The 26,381-nt window shown below is 37.9% G+C and overlaps 1 protein-coding gene across 2 annotated transcripts; it reads right to left on the bottom strand.

Moving 5' to 3' along the window:
* Positions 1-11,455: 11,455 nt before the first annotated feature.
* Positions 11,456-16,957, bottom strand: LOC116874552 (myelin P2 protein). 2 transcript variants are annotated; one of them, XM_032869249.1, is made up of 4 exons: positions 16,851-16,957; positions 14,737-14,909; positions 14,115-14,216; positions 11,456-13,080 (listed from the first exon to the last, which is right to left on the bottom strand). In XM_032869249.1, the coding sequence occupies exons 1-4, from the start codon at positions 16,921-16,923 to the stop codon at positions 13,030-13,032; spliced, it is 399 nt and encodes a 132-aa protein (XP_032725140.1). In that variant the 5' UTR covers positions 16,924-16,957; the 3' UTR covers positions 11,456-13,029. The 2 variants fall into 2 exon arrangements, with proteins under 2 accessions (XP_032725140.1, XP_032725141.1); XM_032869250.1 differs by having other exon boundaries at positions 14,121-14,216.
* Positions 16,958-26,381: the final 9,424 nt, after the last annotated feature.

Here is a 26,381-nt window from a genome sequence, read left to right as displayed (position 1 = left end):
TTAATCAGGAAGGGACTGAATATCTTTTAAAAAGATAGTCGATGTTTTTGTATACCCTGGTCATCAAGGAATGAAATTTTAGATAAGGAGGTTATGGATTACATAATTGATTTTCCACCAACTTTTCCCAGCGATTTCCAGTGATTTCCACTTCTATTCTGTGTGATTTCCACTTCTATTATTATTCCAGTGACTTCCACTTCTATTATGTGTCCAGAATTTATTCTTCTCCCCTGCCATTTCTGTTTTTAGATCTTCTGTCCGCTCCTCCTGGTGTAGTAGCAAAGGATCACTAGACTTGGAGTCAGAACACTAGTCATGTGTGATTTGGAACAGGTTGCTCGACATCCATCAACCATAATTGTCTAAATTATAGAATGAATTCTAACACTTGCCAACCTCTCAAGGATACTGCCAATATCAAGTGGATTTGATTATGAAAGCCTGTTGTAAATTGTAAAGAGTTAAACGTTGGTTTTTTCTCAGTTGTCTTACTTTGGCTTGGGGGAAGAGGGTTCATTCTTGATTGTGGATTTTTTTGGATGACATTGAAGATAATAGATATGAAAACACCGAAAGATATCAATGTCCTGTTTCCCCATCAGCAGGACAAAGTCTGGATTTAAGAGGATGCCCGATATACTTTCATGTGCACAGGAATCACCCAGACAGTCTTGTCAAATATAGATTCTAATGCGCAGATCTGAGTGGGGCAGGAGACTCTGCATGTCTTCAATCTCCCAAGGGATGCTCATGTTGCTGGTCCCTCGACTGCACTTTGAGGACCAGTTGATCAGAGAAGGGGGTGAAGGGAGAAGGTGATACAGGTAAAGGGAGTGATGAAAACAGAGCCTTCTTGCCTGTTGCCTCTTCCTGTTGGTAACATATCAGTGAAATGAGTTAGCATAATAGTCACTTGCTAAGAGATCTTTCTGTTAATACCATTAAGGATCTGAACATGACTTGTTCTGAACCAACCACATTTCCTAGGGAGTAATTCTAGTGCAAGAGATACAGGGAAGAAACTGTGGCCCCACTCAGAACATGCCAGCCCTGCTCAGGATTTTCTACTTACATGGTAAGAAACTAGAGAAATTCAGTTTGTAAAAGAAGTGGTCTGTATTCTGCCAACTGGGAACCGATCCAATGCTGATAAGATCATTAGCTCCTGTGACCCTAGCTGTATTTAAAGAGTATTCTCTTGGGACCCTAGTATAACATGTCTTGATTGGACATTGTAAACTAACATCCTTGTCATTCACATTTAGAAGCAAATGACTTCCTTTTGGCATTTTCACAGCCATTTGGTAGCCTGCCATGATATTATGCATTGTTCAGAATAATTTTCCATGTTACTGAGGTTGATTCCCCTGATTTATAGCTATTTGTGAAAGTTGGCTCTCCAAAGGGGTAGAAAAGTCAGGAAGAAAATAACTTTATAGTAAGCCACTCCAAACAAAGAGCAGATGTGAAATTCTTGAAATACATTAGAATTCCATAAAGGAAAAGGCTTATGATATATAGCTCTTGCTGACCCAATTCAAATGTATAACTATTGAGCTTCTCTTTCTTGACACACAGCGATATCTTGACTCCTTGTTAGTTACTAAAATAATCACTCTTGAAAATGTGCTTTTGTGATTTGCAAGAAAGGTACACAGGCATAACCTTTGTTAGGCGCTATTCTCAGAGCTTTACTGCTTACCTAGTCACTCCATTTACATTAGCAGAATCTTGGTTAAAATTACCTATAGAGGAAATACAGGGAAACATCTGTTTATACCAATGGAATAATATACCAATATTACCAAAGGTCTGGGAAGCCACTTAATCACAAATTCAGAAGGACAGCAAAGTCCTATTATATGGTAATATACCAATAATACCAATGGAATAGTGAGCATCCTTTAGTTCACAATTCTACACTGAAAAAAGAAAATCAGGGAAGAACTAATTTTGTTGAGTGAATCTCAACTATATAATGAGAACTCTAACTTAGATTTCTACTTTTGTTTATTGTAGAGTTTTTAAGATTATTAATATGTAGAGTCAAAGAAAGCAGAAATACTCAATGGTTTGGTTCCATCATTTATTTCCTATTTCCTTTAAAAAGATTTCCTGGGTGGCCCCAGTCGGTTAAGTGGTCTGCCTTCAGCTTGGGTCATGATCCCAGGGTCCTGGGATTGAGCCCCGCATCAGGTTCCCTACTTGGTGTGGAGCCTGTTTCTCCCTCTCCCTCTGCTCTTCCCCACTACTCGCTTGCTCTCCTGTGCTCTCTCTCTCAAGCAAAATAAATAAAATCTTGAAAAAAAAAAAAAAGATTTCTTCAGGTTCTTAGCTAAGTGTGGCTAAAGGGCAAATCTGTGTCATGGTACAAACTATATCCAAAAGAGTAGTTGTTAGTGGTACCCAAATCCATTTCAAGTTCAACATTAGACTTTTATTGCTCTGGAATGATCATTTCCAACTACAACGATTTTTTTTTTTTAAGATTTTATTTATTTATTTGACAGAGAGAGAGATCACATACAGGCAGAGAGAGAGGGGGAAGCAGGCTCCCCGCTGAAGAGAGAGCCCGATGCGGGGCTCAATCCCAGGACCCTGAGATCATGACCTGAGCTGAAGGCAGAGGCTTAACCCACTGAGCCACCCAGGCACCCCCAACTACAAGGATTTTAAAGAAGAGTAACGAATTCTCAGTCTTCTAGCCCGTAATTGCTCAGAGGTCAAGTACTGAGTCTTCACCGAGTATATTTCTATAGTTTTAGCTTTCTTTGTGCTTCACTACACAGAACTTAAAGAGTTTTTATCCCTCCAAAATGCATCTAGGACACTTGCCAACAACTGTTTACCAGCTGGGATGGCTTCTCCCTTTCAATGTTTCATCTGACTCCGGGGGCTAGGGACTTTGCTGTCCTTATGAATATGTAATTAAGTGGCTTCTCAGACCAATGCAGTTTGGTAAAAAAAGAAAAGACCCATACTGAGTATCATAAGTGTTTCTGCTTTACCCAAAAATAGGGATTGCCTGTTCTTTCAACACAGGCGGATTTCCTATGTACCTATATAACCCTGAATTTGCCAGATCTGTTTGGTCAGGACTGGTGACGAGACTGTCAGAGAGCAAGCAAGAGACAGTCCTGAGCACAAAGACTCCCTGACATCCTAGTCTGTACACAAGGGCAGGGCAAGGAATTCACCCTATTTATTAGGCCCTCCTGGGCCACACAGCAGTCCTAAGGGAAATGTAGATTCAAGTGGTTTTAAGAATGCCCCAGCTATTGAAATGCCAATGATAGAACCTCTAATGGGTCTCCTTAGCCCTTTGGGTAAAATTCTTAAGGAAGGAGAATGGGTGACATAGCATAGCAGGTTCAGTGTTTATGCTTAAGGAGATCATATCAAGTACCTTCCTTAAACCTTATTCAAAGAACCGGACACTCATTACAGTTCTGTTTTGGGTTCTCAGTTAAGCTCCCTCCATGTGTTTCTGTCCTTCCCTCCCATCTAGCTTCCTTCACCCTGAGGAGTTAATTAGCTACTTCAAGGCTAGGCCTTTTCTCATTCATCTTTCATGTTTGTTGAGTGAGTGACTGACTGCCCATTGAATTAGACTGGGATTTGCAGAGCAGAGTGCTTGTTCAAGGTGGTGTCTAATGTGCTGTGATTAACTACTACTGTGTAGAAAAGAAAGTACTCCCCCCCCACCGCCCCGCCCATATTCATTGAGATCAAGAAAGCAGGTGGGTGGAAGTGTTTGGTATTCTTGTGGCTTATGCACCATGCTTTTACTTTCTGGAGTACACGCTGCAAATAATTGAATATTCAATATTGCCTGCTTCCTGTTTTCTCCAGAGAGGAGAGAGCCTCCTGTACCAGAATGGAATTATGTTCCTTTCTGTTCATTTGGGAATCAGTTCTGTGTTTACTGAGGAGTTATTTCAAATGCCTCTTCATTGCTCACCCACTGATTCTGATAACAGTATCACCCACTGATACTGTGGTTATCAGTAGATAACCACAGAGTTTTGACTGAAAGGAGGAAATGATGCTTCCATTTAGACATTTGCTAATGGTAGAATGGTCTACAAGTGATCTCACACATCTACCAGCTGAATCAGCAAAACAGATAGAAATCAGCAGGAAGACTGTGTGGATCTCATGAATCCTACAGGAATTCTAGATTCAGTGAGTCATAAATACAGTTAACAAATACACAGAGAACCAAAAGTGTTTCCTTCTGTGCTTTTCTTATTCCCCGTGTCCTCTCCACCCAAATGTTTTTACACACATCAATAACTCAAAAATCTAAAATCAACATGAATTTTATACAAGGTAAATACAGTGTGTACAGTTGGAAATCATGGATCTAATCTATTTTCCATGTTACAACAGAAATAAATCTTAATCATATTACTAATTCATGGACTCACCTATCTTTCATGATTACTAAATAATCCCTCAGCTTTTTTGTGGAACCAGGAATTTAACAGGAATCTTGTTAAATCGGGTTTTTAGTCATCCCTGGGTTATGCATGTGACTTATCAGAGAACAGAAAAGCAGACAGATTTCCTGTTTATAGTTTAACATTCCAGACCTAACCATTTCAAGAGGAAAGAAGAGAAAGTTCGACGTGACGGCATATTTTAACGTCATCTCATTGCTTCTCATTGTCTGTGAAACTCCAAAACTAACTTGTGTGAAACCTAGCCCTCTGTTTTCAAACTCAGCACGGACAGAGGCTGCTTGTGCAGGATAGTATGGCGGAATTGTGAAGTGGTGCTCATTCGTGCCCGTATTTACTCAGCAAATGTTTATAAAACTGTTCTAGGAATCACCTTCCACCTTGAGCTGGAAATTTTTTAAATTAAGAAATTCAAATTCCTTCACTTGAGCTTTAAATCAGAATTAGAGATTTAAGTACATGGTTATATTGTAGTGGAAATACAGTGGAGGGAATTCTTAAATTTTCTTCTTCGGAGGTTGGTCAAAGAAGTTAGCATGGGATCCATGCCTCTTGAAGGTGATGTTGGGTGGGAAACAGTGTGAGATGGGGAAGGGAAAAGATGTAAATGTGTATCTCTGTCCACATGGAACTTCTAGAAGTTGGGGAAGCAGATAACTATTAAAATAGAAAAGTTCACAAACATAGTAAAATTATTTCAGCATTAAAGAGCCAGTCCTATTAGATACAATGATATAAAATATAGAAATAAGTGAAATATTTTTTTAAAGATTTTATTTATTTATTTGACTAAGAGAGAGGTCACAAGTAGGCAGAAAGGCAGACAGATAGAGAAAGGGAAGCAGGCTCCCTGCTGAGCAGAGAGCCCAATGCGGGGCTCGATCCCGGGACCCTGAGATCACGACCTGAGCTGAAGGCAGAGGCCCAAACTATGGTGCCACCCGGGTGCCCCCAAATAAGTGAAATCTTAAAGATCATCTAGATCAGCCCCTCCTATTAAAGCTGGAGAAACTGGAGATTTGCAATGGAACTGAGCAAATGGAACTGAAGGTTAACCAGCTGGTTGATAATAGAACCAGGATTCAAGCCCCTGACTTTAGATGCTGAATAATACACCATTTAACAGCATGTTACAGGATCTGCTTCCTTTTATTAATGGAATGAAGCAAGGTTGTAACACATTCAACTTTATTCAATTTTTTCTAACATCTAATCATTTAGGAGCCTGATAAGTAATAGGAAAGCTTCTCCATATAGTCATTATTTGGGATACTTCTCATGCACACACAGACACACACACACACACACACACACACACACACACAACAAAAAACCTATATGCTGAATAGAAGGATTTATATGTGTGATATAACAATAGACATAATAATAATATTTTACATATAAATAACACATTACACTTTACAAAGTGCTTTCAGATGCATGAAATATTTCCTCCCTCATCAACGGTGTGAAGTAGCCATTATTGCCCCCCTTGTACAAATTAGGACATCACAAGTGGCAAAGCCAGGATTCAGATCCATGTGTTCCCGCTCTGCTTACAGGATTTTTGCTGTTACATTCCCACTGCCTCTCTAAAACGTGAAATAGGCAATAAACACCTTGCACCTTCCTATATCAGTCAAGTCATTAATTAACAGTCACTGGGACCTAGCCCTTTCCTGGAAGCCCTCACGGACACAAGGCAGTTTTAAGATTTGGTGTGTCACCTTCAACAGCAAACTCCCAAAAGTTCAGAAAAAAACATAAGACCAATGAAGCACTGAACTATTAGTTAGTAGAAGTTTATTGTATATACACCAAAAAGACAGTTTGCAACCAGGGTCACCTACACCAAAACATGGAATGATGCTCAGAGGTATGTTGCTAGAATGCAGTTCACATAATCTGGAGGCAGTAACTGTTTCCTCTTCACAGCAACTGGTTACAATATTAGAATCTTCTTAAATGAAATGGACTTGTTCAGTGGTTATTTCTTATCAATTTGGGGGTACAATTTAAGTTCTGCTTATAATCATCACAGGCATAAGCTAGAAGCAACCCAGGTCAAGTGAGCCTCCCTTGTCTTGCAAAATGAGCTAAATTAAGTTTTGTTTATATGATTAAACTGGTTTTGTTTGCTCAGGGAAATTTCAAGTCTGGTCTCTGTGTTTGATTTTAATATTGCTGTCTAGGGGTGCCTGGGTGGCTAAGTCAGCTGGGCGGCTGGACTCTTGGTTTCAGCTCAGGTCATGATCTCATGGGTGTTGGGATCAAGACCCACACTGCTTGTGCTCTGCAGGGAGTCGGCTTGTGATTCTCTCCTCCTGCCCCTCTCTGTGACCCCCTCACCCCCACCATCACCGTTTGCTCATGCATACTCTCTCTCACTCTCAAATAAACAAGTCATAAAAAAACAGCGCCATCTAGCTGAGGGAAACAGGGTTGAGATGAATCAAATATGGTATAACATAGGATAGGTTTAATAAAAATCCAGATTTTTAGGTTTGGCTGGCTTTAAGTGCAATAAGTATTCACCAAATGCCAAATTGCATCAAGAAAATACAGTACAAGCCTACCAATGATTTATTTTGGAAGTCCTAAACCTGAACTCTATCATCAAATTAGTCTACATTATTTATCTTATTTTTTTAAGATTTTATTTATTTATTTATTTATTTAATGTTAGAGAGAGGGAGAAAGAGAAGAGAGAGCAGGAGGAGGGGCAGAGGGGGAGGAAGAGGGATAAGTAGACTCCTAGGGGAGCAGGGAAACTGACATAGAGCTCCATCCCAGGACCCTGAGATAATGACCTGAGCCGAAATCAAGAGTCAGATGCTGAACTGGCTAAGAAAGCTCCCCTACACTCTTTAACTTACTTAATGTAACTTCCATGCGTTGATGTTGCTGTAATAACTTGAAAACAAATGCAATTATAGAAAATCAAGAATAAGCCTACTATAATGCCAAATTCAAGATTGTACAAAAATTCTTGTCCATCTTAAATTCCAACAAAAGAATAATATTATTTGGCCATAATTAATGTGAAACTTAAGACCTTCACATATCTAGTTTTCAAAGCCCTTTAAGTATAGAAGCATCAGTCCTTTGGTATTGCTGGGATATTCACTTTGCAGCAGCAGACCTATTAGAAGTGTTGCATAGGGGCGCTTGGGTGGCTTATTGGGTTAAGCATTGACTCTTGATTTCCGCTCAGGTCACAATCTCAGGGTCATGAGATCAAGCCCTGCATTCAGCAGGGAGTCTGCTTGAGATTCTCTCTTCCTCTCCCTCTGCCCTGCCCCTCACGCTCTTTTTCTCAAATAAACAAATAAATCTTTTTAAAAAGAGGAAAAAAAAAAACTGTTGCATTGCAGTTGGTTAGTAAGGGGAGGAGTTTAGATAGTGCCCAAATTCCAGTCAGGTAACAGATCTAAACACTTGCATGTCATCACTGATTTTTTTAATAGACAGCAAAATGTGAAAGTTGCTATTTCAAAAATTAGTCTCATACTACATTTTCTGAGTGATTTCTAAATCACTTTCCTAAATCTTAAATCCTGCTGAAAAAAAAAAATAGTTTCTCTTTTGCAGCAGTTTTAGCATTATTTTATAGCTTTGTTTTCCCTGTTGCTCCACATTTTACTATTTTGAAAACTCTACTTTTCCATATGTCATGGATAATGGCCAATTGTGTTGCCTTCTGTGGAAATAAAGATAAGAAGTAAACAGTTGCTTTCCTAACAAAAGACTTGATTACATCTGAGTTGATTTTACCATAGTATTTTCACTACGTACTGTTATTTAGTGTCATTTTGGGGACATTTAGTACTCCTGACTTTGATGACCTTTCACTCCAATTTAGTGGATGGCAATGCAATAATAGCCTACATTAAATTTCTACCTTTGGAAGACTTTGGCACAGTGGTTCCCAAACTGGCCACACATTGGAATCACCTGTAAAAATACCGAGACCTGGGTCTCACCTGTCACTCATAGATTATGACTTAGTGGGTCTGTGGTACAATCTTGGTATTGGGATATTTTAAAACTTCCAGATGATTCTAATGTGTGGTACAATCTTGGTATTGGGATATTTAAAAACTTCCAGATGATTCTAACGTGCAGCCTTAAAGAGGTACCACTCAGTTTAGAAGAAGTATTCCCAAAAGCTAAGCCAGAGTAACTTAGTAAAAAATTAGAAATATTATAGTCAACATGAAACTAAAAGTGTTATTGGTAAAATCTACATACTATGCTATTTCTAGGCAGTGGTGTGCTCATAAGTAGGTCTCTTGATTGTTTTTATGCTTATATAAATAAAATTTTTAATAAATTTAGCCACATGGTCTGTAAATCAATATCAACAGCTCTGAGATCTTGTGAATTCTCTTTATTTTGAGGTGTAATGAAGTAACCTATTTGAGCATCATATATGTTACTAGGTAAATATTAATAACAAAAGACATTTCTTTAGGGCTTTTCCTATGCCAAAGACATTACATATTTTAATTTATCTATCCCTCACAACTCTTTGAATAATATTCTATTATTATCCTTATTTTTACAGTGAAGAAGCTGAGAGGCAGAGAAGTTACGTAACTTGCCCAATGGCACACAGCGAGTAAGCAGCAAATTGGAAACTGAACTAGGTAGTCTGATTGCTCTTAAACCCCATGTTCTACCAAAAAGAGCTTTTTGTTCTATCAAGAAGAAAATCAAAATTATATTCTAGACTGTTTCTGAATACTGCAGAACTCTAGCTCCCTCCCCTACTTCTAGTTGTTCGAAAATCTTTTTCAAATCTAGCAACATGTAGCACCTGCTGAAATGATCATTTTGTCTTTCTCATTATCAGTGCAGTTCTACTTTTCCTGTTCCAAAAACAGAAACTGCTTATGACTTTGGTATAATAGAGCAATTATGTTTATTGAGGAATACATTTTATTGCAAGTCGTATTATTACAACCTCTAAAAATAGCACCACAGTTTTAAAACTCTCCTTTTTTATGGGTTTATCTGGCTGGAGCCAAAAAAAAATAAATAAAAAAACCACACCTCAGTTATGATGCCTCTCAGACACATGTTGATCAAATACCCAGGGGCAGAGAGGGACTTGGCCAAATGTAGCTAAAAAAAAAATATTTTTTTTGGTTGGAAATAACTTTAAACTTGCAGAAAAGTTGCAAAACCAAATTCTTACAAAGAAAAGACATATTAGCTTCTAGTCAGATTTGTCTATTAAGTTTTACCCACGTTTGCTTTATCAATTGCTCTCACTAGTATATATACACGCAGACAAATACACATACTTTTTTTTCAGTTTTTTAAAGTAGATTGCATATATTATTGCCTGTTACCCCCAAATACTCCAGGGTGTATTTCCCAAGAATAATGATATTCTCTTGTATAAATCCCAGTACACTTCTAACCTAATTTGCCATCTATATTTCAATTTGTTTTTTACTGGATTTAGTCATCACATATTTTGAATGTAACTTAATCTAGAAAATTTCCACAGAGCCTTTCTTTGACTCTTATGACAATGACATTTTTGAAAAATTTGACCAACACCACCCTCCTCCTCTTTTTCAATAGAACATTCTTCATTTGGAATTTGTCTCATGTCTCCCCATGATTAGGGGAATCCCTACACACAGATAGGGATTCTGGACTGAAAGACTACATAAGTGATGTTCCTTCTCAGGGTATCACATTTGAAAACAGAGGTTCTTCCGTCCCTCTTTGGCGATGCCAGGGGTGATTCCCTAGTCAAGGAGTTAGTTGTCTAGTTTTTCCATGGCATAGGCTGTTTTTTCCACTATTAACTAATGAGCGATCTGTGGAGAGATACTTTAAGACCAAAGTGATATCCTTCTCCTAATCTAAATTTCCCTCTAGATTTAGCATCTACTGGCAATTCTTGCCTGAGCCAATATTTACTGTGATAGTTGGAAAATGATGACTTTCCGTTTCTAGCACTCCTTCCACATATACTGGTCAGCCCACAGCATTCTGCTGTAAGGAAGACTCTTCTCTTTCTCCCTATTATCGTTATGGATTCATGGATCCTTATTTTTCCTTCCATGGTTTATAAGTTATGATTTTTTTCTCAATTGTTTTATTTTTTCAAACTGTTGCAGTTTTAACTAAGGGAAACACCTCCAAGCTGGCTTCCATATTTTTGGTATTCTTCTATTATTTTTTTAAACACTACCATCCTTTCTGATGTAACAAGATATTTCAGGCTCATCTTGTAACTACCCTAACCCCACATTAGAATTAGTTGTTTCTCCAAGGAACTCTCAGTCCTTTTAGTGGGTAATGACATTGGACACCAAAGTCTGGGAAGCAGGTGGATTCATTTCTACTGAAGTGTCATTGCTTCTAAGCTCTTTGGGCAGATAGATCTGGGAAATACATGGGTGTATATACATATACACATAAATATATATATATATATATGTATGTATATGTATACCTCATAAATGCATTTGCAGACATGCATGTACAATTACATACACATGTGCACATATATATACACATGCCTTAGAAACCACAAATTTACATCTATCTCAATCCACTCTCACACGATTCTTTCTTGCCTCCCTCATTCCATAGTTGCATATTCCTCTTCCACAGTGAAAATCCTGGCCCCTAAAACACCAGCACATTTGTCATTTGCTCAAACATACACCTGAAAGAGTTTCATTATTACTTGGGCACAGTAGTCTCTATTCCTGCCTGTCAAAAATCAACTAGACCCAGTAATTCAGTGCCCAGTTATTGACCCAAAAGGAAGAAACTCCTATGTCCCCCAACAACCTTGTATGAGAATGTTTACAGCAGCTTTATTCATCAAAATATGTTTGGCCAAAACCTGGAAACAGCCCAACTGTCTTAAGAGAAGAATGGATGAGCAAACGGGGTTATATTCACGCAACAGAACACTATGTAGCAATCAAAGAGCAAACCGCGGCTGCACTCAGCAATATGGATGAATTTCAGAAACACTACGCTGAGTTTAAAAAGGCAAACAGAAAGAACACATAATGTATGACTCCATTTATATGAAATTCAAGAACCGGCAAAAAATAATCTCTAATGGTGCACTTTTAGAGATTTTATGAGAAACAGACATGTTTCTAATAGCCAGGTGTGGCCAAGGGGACAACATAGAGTAAAGGTTTAGCAAATGACCTTTCTTCATTCTCTACCACTTTGGGGCTTTGCACAAGTTACTCTACACTCTTTCTTCTTTTATAAACTGGAGATAATAATAGTATCTACCTAATAGGGTTGTTGTGTGAAATTACATTAAATATGGCAACACGGCATGTAAATCGTCTGGTAGAGAGTCAATGAGCTTGGCACACATAAAACATACAGTAGCTGTTAGCATCAGTATAGAACCTGTGTTTGTACATTGCCCTTCACAGGTATACTGCTGGTCCCTCATCACTAACAACGCTCAGGAAAGCAATACAGAAATATACATCGGGTTTTCCATATTCTTTGACTTACTAATCCCTCTCCTAGAAAAAGTATCCGGCACAATCAGATACATGCATGAAGGAAATTTTTGCAAAATAATGTGATAACTCCAAACTGGGTTAACTTAAAAATAAAACCATTACATTATAGAATCATAGTAAATTATGGTATAGCACCTGTTGAAATGTGGAAGAATCTTTGTTAAACTCGCAAAAAGCAGAAGATAAAACAATATGAGCTCTGTGGTTGCAGATGAATACGATATATTCGTGTGTACAAGTGATGGCTCATACTGTGTGACCTGGGAGCAGTTGACTTCCTCTTTCAGGCTCTAAAAAATTTCCTGATTGTCTTTTCATTTAAAAAATGCATACTTTTTTGAATTAAAAATAACCTTTTTTTGTATAAAAACCCACACATTAAAGAAAAGTATAATGGAAAACCCAAATGATAGAAGCCAAATGACTACTTGCTTCTGGTGGCAGTGGGAGAGGGCAGAACACTGACTAGTAAGAAGCCTGAGAAAACTTTCTGGGAGCAAGGAAATGTACCATTATCTTGATCAGGATGTGAGTTATATGGGTGCGTGCATTTGTCACAATAGATTGAACTCTACCCTTAATATCTGTGCATTTCACTGTCCATAGGGAGTAGAGGCTGCCCTCTGCCTGAACTAGAACTTTGATTTAAAACAACCCCTTCTTGTAGTTTGTCTCACTTGCCATCTTCTTCCCCATTGACTTCCTTTTACATTACTTGCTTTACTATCCTTTCGATATACAAAGTACAACAGAAGTTAGAATTTCACAGCTAATTAAATGACATTATCAACTATTTAGCTGTGGCCAATATACATACTTTAATACAGTAAGGAAATGCATGCAAATTGAAAATGTTTAAACAACACTGAATTTTAGATTAATCCTCACTTTAGGCCTTTACCTATCTCATCTATTAAGACAAAAGCAAAAACAGAGAAACAAATTGCAGAGCAGTTGGGGCCTTGCCAGTGAAAACCGTTGATTTCCAACATAAAATGATCAAATATCACTTCAATGAGGAAATGATTTTCTCAGACCTTCTCATAAATTCTGGTGCAGACCACGCCCTTCATTTTACATTCCTTGAGAAAAGAGAAAGATTCATTGAGTATCTAAAACTCAAACTAGGGAACAACAAATTTGCACATAGCAACAGAAGATAAAAACAAGCTCATAAGATTAAACTTAGAAAGGAGTAGAACATCAGTATGTCAGTCTCTGGCAATTTGGAATTATGACCATCGAAACAGGAGAAGCAGTTTTGACATCATTCTATGTTACTATGTGGAAGAATTTTCTTAAAGTGACAAGTTTTTATGCATAATTTGCATGCATTTAAATTCACTAAAAGTGGATTTCAAAACTATATGCGTATTTGCATCATCTGAGGAACATTTAAAAATACTGATGGTTCCTTCTCTCCCAAGAGATTTGCATTTAATTAATCTGTGTTGAGAGCCCCATACTGGTGTTAACTCCCCATGCAAATCTACTTTGTAGCTAAGGATAAGAACCTCTAAACTAAAGGGAAAAAAGAACATTTAAAATGACATGAGTCTATGTTCAATGTATGTATTAGTAAGCACAGAAGCTAAAACAAGAAAATTGCTAGATGTCATCACACGTAACCCTGGTCATTACTCTTGATCTGCCAACTAAAAGGTCTCCCATGAGCTGAGCTTAAATAACTGACATGGTGGAGTCCAAGTTACTTTGAATTCTTGGAAGCAAAAAACTCAGATACCTACAAATATTATGTAATTGAGCCGTTAAGCAGGGTTTGTTTTGCTTTTATAACTTGGACTTGCTTTTCTCTTTGTGAGTCCAAAATAGGGAGATTAGCCATCCTTTGACTTACTGTTATTTTTTTTTTTGGTGTTGTTACTCCTAAAATAACACATGAACTTTGTTGTTTCTAAAATCTTGGATCTATACTTGAAGTGCTATAGAGGAGTCTTCAGGGCTGAAATATTGTCTAACCACTAGTTCTGACTTTATTCTTAGCCTTTCTTTTCCATGGGTATTGCAAAGAAAAAAGAATACTTTGAAAACAATGTAACCAATTTCCCTATTTAAATACCATTATTTTTGTATTTAGAAGCAAAAATACTCTTACCACTACCATTTTCCCATCCACCAGCTTTCTTTTTATTGTTGTCTCTTTGCCATCCCATTTCTGCACTTGATTCAATGAGCCTCTTGACAAGGTCACGACGCTCTGCAATGACAAGCTCACATAATTGAGTTGCTTGGACCGTAGTTGATTAAAGAAGCAGTTCATTTGGTATCGAACTGTTTTCATAATAGACGTCTCATGAAGAACATTCATTTTCAATTCAATTTAATTTATTTTTTTTAGAGTAGGCTCCACACCCAATGTGAGGCTCAAACTCCCAGTCCTGAGATCAAGCAAGGTGCCCCCAAGGCACATTCATTTTTTTTTTTTATAAAGATTTTATGTATTTGACAGGGAGAGCATGCACATGTGTGAACACAAGCAGGGGGAGCATCAGGCAGAGGGAGGAGCAGGTTCCCCACTGAGCAGGGAGCCCGATGCAGGGCTCAAATCCAGGACCCTGGATCATGGCATGAGCCAAAAGCAGATGCTTAACTGACAGAGCCACCCAGGTGCCCCAATTTTCAATAGAATGGCATAGTCTACCCTTTTGAATACTAACAGGAAGTATCTTCTCAAGTTGGAGAATGAGCTAACTTTGAAGAGAAACATTAAAATTTACCTTTGTTTTCCTGTTGTCGGCTGTGGTTTCTTCAAATTCCTGACCTAACTTAAAGGAGATCTCTGTATTTTTAAATGTACTCTCAGTCCTTATAGTTATAATATCCCCTTTCTTGCTGATGATCACACGGGGTTTGGCCAAATTTCCCAGTTTTCTGGTGGCTAACCCCACACCTGAAAATCAAGAGAGTGTTAGAATTATGTTGACAAGGAGATGTATCTGTACAGACTATGCATGGCCACATTCTATCCTCACTTGTTTGTCTGGTGTGGAGACGGTGCATAGTATCACTGACTACTGAGGACCTCCTCCCGTGTTTCACCATCTAACAGAAATGCGTGTCCATCAACTTAAATATTTTAAGTTTATTATTACAAGAGTAATATCTGCAGATTTTATTTTTTTAAAGATTTTATTTATTTGACAGACAGAGATCATAAGTAGGCAGAGAGGCAGGCAGCGAGAGGTGGGGGGGGAAGCAGGCTCCCCGCTGAGCAGAGAACCCGATGTGGGGCTCGATCCCAGGACCCTAGGATCATGACCTGAGGCAGAGGCTTTAACCCACTGAGCCACCCAGGTGCCCCTATCTGCAGATTTTAAAGATAAACATGTTTAACTTAAATAGTGCAAGTTAACCCCTTTTACATCTAATCCCACAGTCTTTGAAAATCACCAGGGTTTTGTATGAATCATTCCAGACATTTTAGTTTTTTACATATAAATACTATAGATGTCCTTTTTTTAAAAATTTTTTATTTTTTATAAACATATAATATATTTTTATCCCCAGGGAACTATAGATGTTCTTAAAATGCAACTATGACAGATACACACTGTTCTTTGATTTTTTTTCTCTTCAGTAATATATTGTGGATATAGAAAAGAACTCTCCCCACATCCTTAATAGAATCCTATTTCTGCGATTTTATAGTGGCCCCTAAATTAACTGGTGGGAAAAATCTATCCATCTCCTTTCAAGATCTCTATCATTACATGTAATCATAAATAAACTAATTTTTAAAAATTTTCCTTGTTTGGAAAAAACCACAAAATTAAACTCTCAAGTTTTATTACTACTATTACTAAGACTATAGAAATACTTGGAAAAGGAGAAATGTCAAATGAGAGCAATAAATGAAGGGAAAACTAGTTTCATATAAATATATGAAAATACATATTCTATATAATCTCTGCAGTAGAGCCTGAGAACCTACACTATATTGAACCCTGAGGTGATCTTATGCATTCTAAATTTGAAAATGATAGAATTAGGGAGTCTGTCTTTGAGGCTCTTGTATTTTTCTTCTTCCTCAGCTGTAAAGTCAAATTCTTAAGTCTAACCAACCTCATGGTACGATCTGTCCCCATAAGTTCTCATAGTTTTCTAGGCAACATAACATGATTTTGCTTGTTTTACCTAAGAATACAACTCTTCTCATAAGCTTTCTATGCAGGTAAGTAAAATTACAGGCCCTTTGTCAAGCATAGAAACCTGGGTCATTAGCACCACTTTCGATTATATTTATATAGCTCTGGAAATTTCCAAAGACAATTCATACCTGTTGTGCTCATATCGTGGAACATTCCTAGAAATAGTATAAAATAAAGTTGATAAAACTAAGGACTGGATTTTCCATCTTCATCCATCGCTCCAAATACAGGAAAGTCTGATGTTAGCCTAACAGAAATTAGTGTAAACGTCTGGTTTAGCTAAACACCAAAATTTTAAATTGAGGTTTTTTATTAACTTTAGTGTTTTCAATTCCTTATCTTATAAGCATTTCAGCTGTTATAAAACAAACCAGAGGATGGGTTGCCTAAGCCTCTAGGATTTCTTTTCTCTGAAAGCAAAGCCCTACTGATACAAAACTACCTTTGAAATCAGTGGGAGCTCCACACAATTAAGCAGCTCTTAGGTTAAAATCTATTAAAATTTCCACAAATGAAATGCAATAAATTATTGGAATGACAAAAGAGATTAATTGCAGGAAAGGATTATAATTCAGCCTGTGCAAACTTCCCCAGAGTCCTGGAAAAGGAGTTAGAAGGAAATAGGCATGCAGCTTTCTCAAAAAAGGATCTTCTCAACCAGAGCTACAAGAAACATTTCTTACCCAGAGCTTTCATGTAATCATCAAAGTGCTCACTGGAGACAAGTTTCCAGGTGCCCAAGAATTTGTTGCTCATTGTGATGGAGGAGAATTCAACCCAGTTCTAGATGAGATTCAGGAGACTCAGATGCTGAAGCCTCAGAAGATTCTTTTCAAAGATGTCCAAAGCATGTGACTCTCACAGAGACCCAATGGGGAAAAGCAGTATCAGGACTGGGCAATGAATCATCCATTGGGACAAAAGAAACCCCCACATAATGTTTCCTTAGTCTCCAAAAAAATTTTTTTAAAGATCAATGAGAGCACTATTTGAACCTTCAAAAAAATTTTTGGTCAATCTTACATTTTTAAGAAGTGCTTAGTCTTTAATGCTTTGGAAAAGACTCCATGAATTGAATCCTATACCAAACTAAATTATATTAGCATGAATGAGTGTGTGTGTGTGTGTGTGTGTGTTTAGGCATCTTAGTCACTCTCAATCCTGAGTCTGCACAATTAAGAATTCTTATTGAAAGAGAAGAAAGAAAGGAAAATGTCCATGAGTTTTGTGATAACTGCCTCAAATATGTTGTGGGAGAGAAATGCAGGGAAGCAGTGTGAGGAAGTATTCATAGGTAAGGGAGGCTTGGCATAGTTCACATATCCCAGGCAGGCAGAGTAGGCAGACAATACGTTCAGTCTATTACAGCAGAGCACAGAAATTGTATTCATGGGATGGATAAAAAGTAGCGCTAGAACATGATGTGGCCTTGGCACAACAAAGATTTTCATCTAAAAAAAAAAAAAACCTTAAGTCCAAATTAAGCAGGTTCTTAGTTAATACAACAATTTTGAGTTTAAGCCCTTTAAAATAAATCTTCAGTTTTATAAAGAGAAGGATTTTCTATATAAATAATACTAATGTATACTGAGAGGTCGTTGTGGGCCAGTCACCATGCCAAGTGCTTTTTATGGATTATTTCATTTAATTCTCTCAATACCTCCAAGAGTTAAGTACTATTATTACATCCATTTTACCATTGAGAAGGTTAGGTAACTTTCTCCCAGGACTTGAATGAGGAGAGGCAAGGTTTGGACGTGGCCTTGTTCTCTAGCCCAGACTCGGGATTATTATCTTACATTGCTCCCTTTATATCACATATTCACAGAGGCCTTGGCCAAAGGTCAGATGATACTGACATCACCATGTGACTAAACAGAGATATTCATTTCTGCCCCCAAATCAAGAGAGGTAAAAGTCAAGAGATGAGGCATACAGGCTACTATGGTACATCAGAGCCCAAGTCTTTGACTAGAGGGAGCAGATATAAAACCACTTCAAATGTAGGTGTTGCTTCTCAGAATACCTTCTTGCTGCCATAACTTTTCCTAGTGGTTTTTTATATTGCCATCAGTCCTGACTGTGAGACAACTGATATTACTAGGTTGTAAATATTTTTACACAGGTTGGCTCTCTTCACACAATGGAATATTTTCCCATGATCAGTTTGCTCATTAACAGATAGACCTGCTGGCCTCCTGGGCTCAGGTTACCAATGTCATAGGTGAGCCACAATGATTGCATTTATATTGTTAGTGTCCAAGGTGGGTCAAAATATGGAAGCATATACTGTGAGTCCAAGTATCACCTTACATTACTCATGCATGGATAATCAAAGTGGAAATGAAACAGTGACTAGAAAATTTCCTCAGTTAAGCAACTAACCCAGTGCTAGACTCAGGAGAATATAACTGGAGGAAGGACATTATACTGGGATAGAAAAAGCTATGAAGAAAAAGGGGCTTTTGATTAGAGAATGTATTATTTTCTTTTTTTAAGATTTTCTTTATTTGAGAGAGAAAGAGAGAAAGTGGGAGGGAGTAGGAGAGAGAATCTGAAGCAGACTCCACACTGAGTACAGAGCCTGACACAGGGCTCAGACCCACAACTGTGAAATCCTGACTTGAGCCCAAACAGAGTTGGTTGCTTAACTGACTGAGCCACCCTGGTGCCCCAAGAATGTGTTATTTTCTTATCCAAAACACTTAATAAAAATGAATGATAGTATCACTTTTGTCCTCAAAAAATTTTTTTGTGTGACCCTACTTTATTGAGAAGTGTAACATTCAAAATTTAGGAGTTCTGTCTAAATCTGTGAAGGACTCTCAAACCACCCCACTTGAGGCAATCCCTTGGATTCAGAGGGACTGGTAAAGGAGAGTGGTATGAATTTTCAGCAGTCCCTGATTGTATGGGCATAGCTGCGGAGTTAAAATATAAACATTGAGGGGCGTCTGGGTGGTTCGGTGGGCTAAAGCCTCTGCCTTCAGCTCAGGTCATGATCCCAGGTCCTGGGATCGAGTCCCGCATCGGGCTCTCGGCTCGGCGGGGAGCCTGCTTCCTCCTCTCTCTCTGCCTGCCTCTCTGCCTACTTGTGATCTCTGTCAAATAAATAAATAAATATAATCTTTAAAAATATATATATAAACATTGAGCTATGTATTGGCAGGGCTTTTTACTTTGAAGCAATTTTAAACAAAGAAAAGAATTTTCTGTTTTAGCTTATCAGCAAGGTACCTGCCTGCTGGAATGAACCAGATGTATCCAGACAAAGATAAAATGCTGAGGCTCGTATGTGAGTCAAAGGCACAGATCAAAGCAATGAGTGAAGATCCACACTAAAGCCAGCTTGAGACATTAAGTCAATCCTAGCTAAGCAAGTCATTAGTATCCTAGTGAAAAAGAATGGATAATAAACACCAGAACCATATTATCACTAGATACATATATTTAGACTTGAACTAAATATTTATAGTAGGAGTAGTCTGTTTACAACATGGATTCACCTTTCATAGATTTACTGCCTATGTAAATTCCCATGATAAATCAAGCTACTTGAATCATACCCTGAAAAGAGAACTGCTGGAGATTACCTCCCTCTTCCTCAGATTCTCCCCCTGTTTGTGCATGCTCTCTCTCTCTCTCTGAAATAAATAAAATCTTAGATAAATAAATAGAGCAAAGAGATAGGAAAATATGTTCAAAAAGCAAAAGAAACAGGAGTCCACAGAACTAGATGATTGACAAAGAAGATATTAATAAAAACAAGCATATTATGGAAAATATCATCAAAACCAACATTTTTTTTAAAGACTGACAAAATTGAGGGGCACCTGGGTGGCTCAGCCAGTTAAGCATCCAGCTGTTGCTTTCAGCTCAAGTCATGATCTCAGGGCCATGAGAGTGAGCTCCCCATTGGGCTTCATGCTTGTGGTGAGTCCACTTAGGATCCTCTCTCTCCCACTGCCCCCCCCACCTGCTTGCACGTGCTCACTCTCCCTGTCTCTCAATAAATAAATAAAATATTTTAAAAAGAAAAAGACTGATAAAATTGGCAAAACGTTTAGCAAAATGGACTTTAAAAAAAGGCAAAAGTTATTGATTGCAGGAATAAAAAAGGGCATATCAGTGTATCTTAGTTATTAAAAAATTATAGTTATATAACTTACAGTAATTAAAAAGATCATAAGAAAATATGAGCTACTTCATGCCAATAGATTTTAAGATTTAAAAGCAATGTTATAAATTCCTTAGAAAACACAAAATGTGAATACTCCCAAATCCATTATTATTGAATCTATCATTAAAATTTCTCTCACGAAGATACCCCAGGCCCATAAACTTCACCAATGAATCCTTACAAATATTTACAGAAAAAAATAATACCAATTTTACACAAAATCTCCCAGAGAATAGAAAAGAAAGTAGTAATTTCCATCTTGCTTCTACCAGGATCTTTGCACATGCTCTTCTCCTTTCCTGGAATGTCTGACCACTCCCATATGGTTAATCCTTAAACCTCAGTTCAATTGTACTTTCCTACCTTTGGGTTGACATCCTTTAGATTTCAACTCAATCATCTTTCTTAATCTTTTTCTAGTATAACATCATTGAACAGTTACTGCAATGGCAATTTTTATTAATTTTGGATATCATTTAATTAATATGTATATCGCCCACTGAAGTCTTGATTCCATATAAGCGGGGACAACATGTGACTTTCCTCATGTAGTATCCCAAGTCCATAACACCATGCATGGACATGGTCAATAAATATTTGTTCACTGACTAAATGAAGAAAATGTAAGATTTTCTACTTACGGGGGTTATTGTTTGCATTAACTCATATAATAAATATGAAAGCATCTAAAATTTGTGCTTATGATCAATAATATTATTCTCCTATACTTCCTTCCCTCTTCTACCTCCCCTGCCTTTTCTTTCTTTCTTTTTTCATACCCACCGGAAGCACAGAAAAGACACTGGCTGTGGGTCATATCTAAGTGTGAAACTTAATTACAACACTCATTCCTACATTTGGTCACGCTTCTGGTCAGTTTTTTTTTTTTTAATATATATGTATTTTTTTAATTTCTTTTCAGTGTAACAGAATTCATTGTTTTTGCACCACACCCAGTGCTCCATGCAATACATGCCCTCCTCAATACCGACCACTGGGCTCCCCCAACCTCCCACCCCCCCCCAAGAGGAGAAGGGAGTTGAGGGAAATTGGAGGGGGAGGTGAACCATGAGAGACTGTGGACTCTGAAAAACAATCTGAGGGTTTTGTCCAGTCAGTTTTTTTAAAAGCAGGTGATTCTTTCCATGTTCAGGATGACATGATTGTAATATACCACTAGGAAAGCATATGTCAGGTAATTCCAAGATTCATTGTACATATTCTTACCTGCATGCATGCAGACAATTAATAAAAATTTATTGAACTGAACTAACACGGGAAGGAACATGGTGAGTGAAACAGCAACAGTTCCTGCCCATCTGGGTCTTATATTCTAGTCAGGAACACAGACATTAAGAAAATATTCAGAGACATATTAGAATATCCAATTATTATTTTCTTTTTCCCCCAATTATTATTCTCTATCACTTGCAGATGGAGGTGGTGAGGATACCATAAAAGAGCCAATGAGCCATTATTATGTAGAAAGATCCCTTATGGATTTGTTTAGGCACCAGATGCTATGAGACTGATGATAGGATTTATCTTCAGAACTCAGCCACTGAGGCGTCTGGTGCTTACCCCCACCACCCCAACCACAAGAAAGCTATTTGACAGAAGGTGACAACGGCACATCAGGCCAGATATTTTCCTATTACAGGTTTTGTGTGTTTTTCTCTATGACTGAGAATACTGAGATTATAGTTGCTTTCTTAATGCAAATCATGTCTTAGTCACCAGTGGATATTTGACCTTTTGGTTGCTATGGTGACAGTTGCTGTGACATTTATGCTGCCCAAAGGTGGTTAATAGCTTTTCTTTTGTTGAATGTCAATAAAGAGAGGGAAGTGGTTTTTTATTCCTTCGAACAATGCATTTAGCTTTGTTTTTACTAGACTGCAACAGACATGGCCTCTTTTTCAGAATCTAGTCTAAGATTTCAAATCATTATTCCTAATAGAACACCTGAGAATGAGAATTTCCTCATTCACTGGGGAGGAAATAGAAGACAATTTCTGTATTTCCATTTCTTTTGTTAGTCTTTATAGCATATACCACGCTGGCCACAGTTTTTCTCTTCTATTTGCATTTTTTTCCTCTTAGTGAGAAAAGTGACATTCACAGCATTAAAGAGGCTGTACTTTCCAGGCATTAGCATAAAGAGCCATAGCAAATACTTTTGAGGACTCAGCCATCTGCTCCCTTACATCTGATGGGAGAAAGAAATCCCTGAAAAATAATTCATCGCAAAGCATAGTGAGAAGCATTTTTGTGTCTAGCTTTATTTAATAAAGAACAAATATAAACTCTTAAGAGTTGAAGTGATTTTCTAGTCATGTGTTATATAGGTTATCTACTTTGTTTCCTACTGTATTTCTTGATTATATCTTATAAATGTTTTCAATAATTGAGATGGTATAAAGACCTTGAGAGAAAACATTATTTACGCACATATGTATACACACACACACACACACACACACACACACTGTATTTTCTCTAAACGTTCAAGTTAGAAATCTTAAGACTTTGGGATTAGGTTATTTCCTGATATCTTACCCTAATTTTCCATCTACAGAACCCTGTGAAGTAGACTAACTCCCATTTTGCAAAGGAGAAAACCGAAGAGGCGAAGCAGCTCGCGCATGCTCACATAGGTGTTCACGGCAGAAGCAAGATTCAAGTCCTACTCCCGATAGTTCTCAAAGCCCATTAGTTCCACTGCACTGTGGTTCATCTCTGGGGTAACAGACAAGTCCCGTTCTAGCATGGGGTGGTGTCTAGATGGTTCCTCCCCAGTCTTATCCCTCTCCAAAAATTACACAGGGTCTAGATATCAAACTTCAAAATGGACAAACTATGTTTTCCCTAAACTTCAATTTAGAAATCTTAACCTATAACTTTGAGATTAGGTTATTTCCTGATATTTCATCCTAATTTTTCATCTATCCTTGGTTATTATCTTTGGAATATTCACTTATCTTTTTATGGCCAGTGAAGAAAATCATGGACTTTTATGTTTATTGCATTTTTGTGCAAAAAGTACGAAAATTAAATACACCAAGAATGTTCAAAACAAATAATTTTGCTGGTGATTTACTAAGTAGTTCTGGGTATCAAAAAAGGAAATCTGGTGAATTATTCTTTGGTAGTAGTATTAATCATGATTTTAATATGACTGATCTTTGGGTAATTAATGCTTTTGCACAAACTTCAATGTGGATTTGAAATGTGATGGAATTTGACTTACTACTAAGTCATTTAGGTTAAAAATATTCAAAAATAAAATATATTTCCCTGTGTGGTTTATAAAAACTACTCTCACTTCCTTTTCAAACCCCTTTGGAAAGTGAATAAATAATGGTTTTTTAATCCTCAAGTCACTATAATGAAAAGTTCCGTTATTTCCAGCACAAGTTAACAAATGTGACATGCTATTTTATAATCACAGATAGATAATGATAAAAATCCAGTACAACCTGACAAATATGGCATGTTATAATTTACTTACAGATAGACGATGACTTTTGAAGGCAAGTCAGACATACCAGGAGACTGATCATGTGAAAGTCCTTAGCAAAGACAAATGATTCTAAGTATGAACTTCAGTGAATTTTTTTTTCTACAGGAATTTTGATATGAATTGACTGAGAATAAAAGTAAAAGCAATAGGGCTTCAAGATGCTGGGCTACTTACAACATCAAAAGTTGTGAACTCCATGCCTAAGATGGCGCTGTGTTCCAGCACCTAACGTGGTTTTGAATAGTTGTCAGAGTAAGAATTTGTTGAGTGAATGGATTCCTCAGGAGTGGATACAGATGACAGCTACTTAGTGTATGTTTAATTCAACCTACTAAAGACGCAACATCGGGCTTTTGTATCATTTTGGCTTTTTGTACCTTGAGCTGTGGCATAAGGAGAAGAGAAATAAGTCTTGAAAATTCAGAACTATATTATTCTTTTCTAAATTATGCCTCTGTAAATCCAAAGATTAATTTTTTAAAAGATTTTATTTATTCATTTGACAGAGAGAGAGCTCACAAGTAGGCAGAGAGGCAGGCAGAGAGAGAGGAGGAAGCAGGCTCCCTGCCGAACAGAGAGCCCATTGCGGGGCTCCATCCCAGGACCCTGGGATCATGACCCAAAGGCAGAGGCCTCAACCCACTGAGCCACCAGGTGCCCCCAAAGATTAATTTTTTAAAGAGTTTATTTATTTATTTGAGAGAGTGCACGTGCAGGTGGTGGGGAGGGGCAGAGGCAGAAGCAGACTCCGCACTGAGTGGGGAGCCTAACATGGAGCTCACTTGGGTTCAATCAGAGCTCAATCCTGGGACCCTGGGATCATGACCTGAGCCGAAGGCAGATATTTAACTGACAGCCACCCAGGCATGCTATAAATCCAAAGATTTAAATGAGTAAGTGCCTAGTGCTTTTTAGAGTAGTGTCTTCTTCCTGATGGTTGCAAGTTTTAAATCCCTGCTCTGAGGGGCATTGCTAAGTAGCTGTCATCTATATCCACCTTGCAGACTGTCCTCTGATTAAAGAACCATTGGCCCATGTTCCTCTTTGTGCAAGGACACCTTGGGGGTTGAGAATCTCTGACTTCTGGAGAGCAAGTATGGTTTACATTTTGTATACACTTGATTCCTTTAGGAAGGAGGAGCACAAGTCATATAGGAATGACTGTCACTGCCCATATCCAGCAGCTGTGTGGCCAACACGAAGCCCATTGCTTCAGGTACACAGCTGTATGTTTCTGGTCTCAATAGGACAACCCTAGTTCCCTTCCTTGGCCTCCTTACTTTCCTTGATTCATTTCTTGCCCCAGCCCATGCTCAGTGCTTTTGTATGTTACCTTTCAAATTTCATCCTACTAAGGTGGCCATTCCCCCCAGGTTGCCTAGGGCAGTTCCCATTTATGCCTATTGTCTGAGTATAATTATTGATACAGCCCTTTTCTACTTTAGCCAACAAATTACACGGACATTCTGCTTTAGCACATATTAAACCTAAGTCTCGGGACTTATTATTTTTTTTAAGATTTTATTTATTTATCTGACAGAGAGAGAGATCACAAGTAGGCAGAGAGGCAGGCAGAGAGAGAGAGGGAAGCAGACTCCCTGCTGACCAGAGAGCCCAATGTGGGGTTGGATCCCAGGACCCTGAGATCATGACCTGTGCTGAAGGCAGAGGCTTAACCCACTGAGCCACCCAGGCACTCCTCAGGACTTATTTCTGATCAACTACTACCTATTTTCAAATTTAGGTACAACATGAGATTTACATAATTCTTACTCTTCCCCTTTTTCCTCCCCTCAGGTTTTCAGTCTTTACATTTTAATTTTACCTGTATCACTCTGTTTTGCTCTATGCCCTGAGAGTATTTCCTAGCCATAGTCCTGAATGCAATTATAAGGAAATTTGTGTAGCTCTAACAATTATATACTTACAAAGCATTTAGAAATTCAGGACTGGCATTTAACATAATATCATTCTGCAAAGACTGAGCTGTAAACAGTGGTGAGAGATGCCCTAGCCTGATTATTTTAAATGGGCTTATCGATAAGTAAGACAATAATTGTTTTAAATGTTCTTCCGTAATAATTCAACCACAGTGTATGAGGTGCAGGCTCTGTTTGTGATGGACCTATCTCAAAACTTTAAACAGAGCCACCTTCTGCTAAAATCAAAAGTCAGCAATGTCAGTTTTCAACATCTGTGTAGACCAAAGTAGTTTCCAGTGATTGTATCTCCATTGTATCAGACCCTCTGTGAGGTCCCAGGAATTTCCACAGAGCGCTCTTTGACAGAAAGTCTTAACCTAAATGGAGTAGGTCCACTGAAGGGAACTCAAGGCTTATGGAAGTCAGGTGGACAGAGGCTTAGGGGGGCTTTGGTGCGCTTAGCATCACATCATGAGCAAGTAGCTTCTTCTTACTTCACAAGTTAATCCATTTGTCCCCAACCCTCACCATCACAGAGCTCCAAAACTGCACTTAACTTGTTGGTTTTATTGAGCAAATTTATGTTGGA

This window comes from Lontra canadensis, unplaced genomic scaffold (genome assembly GCF_010015895.1).
Source record: "Lontra canadensis isolate GAN:19392208 unplaced genomic scaffold, GSC_riverotter_1.0 scaffold37, whole genome shotgun sequence".
Lineage (NCBI taxonomy): Eukaryota > Metazoa > Chordata > Mammalia > Carnivora > Mustelidae > Lontra > Lontra canadensis.
Note: the sequence above shows the minus strand (reverse complement) of the source record. Positions and strands in the feature narration are given on the sequence as shown.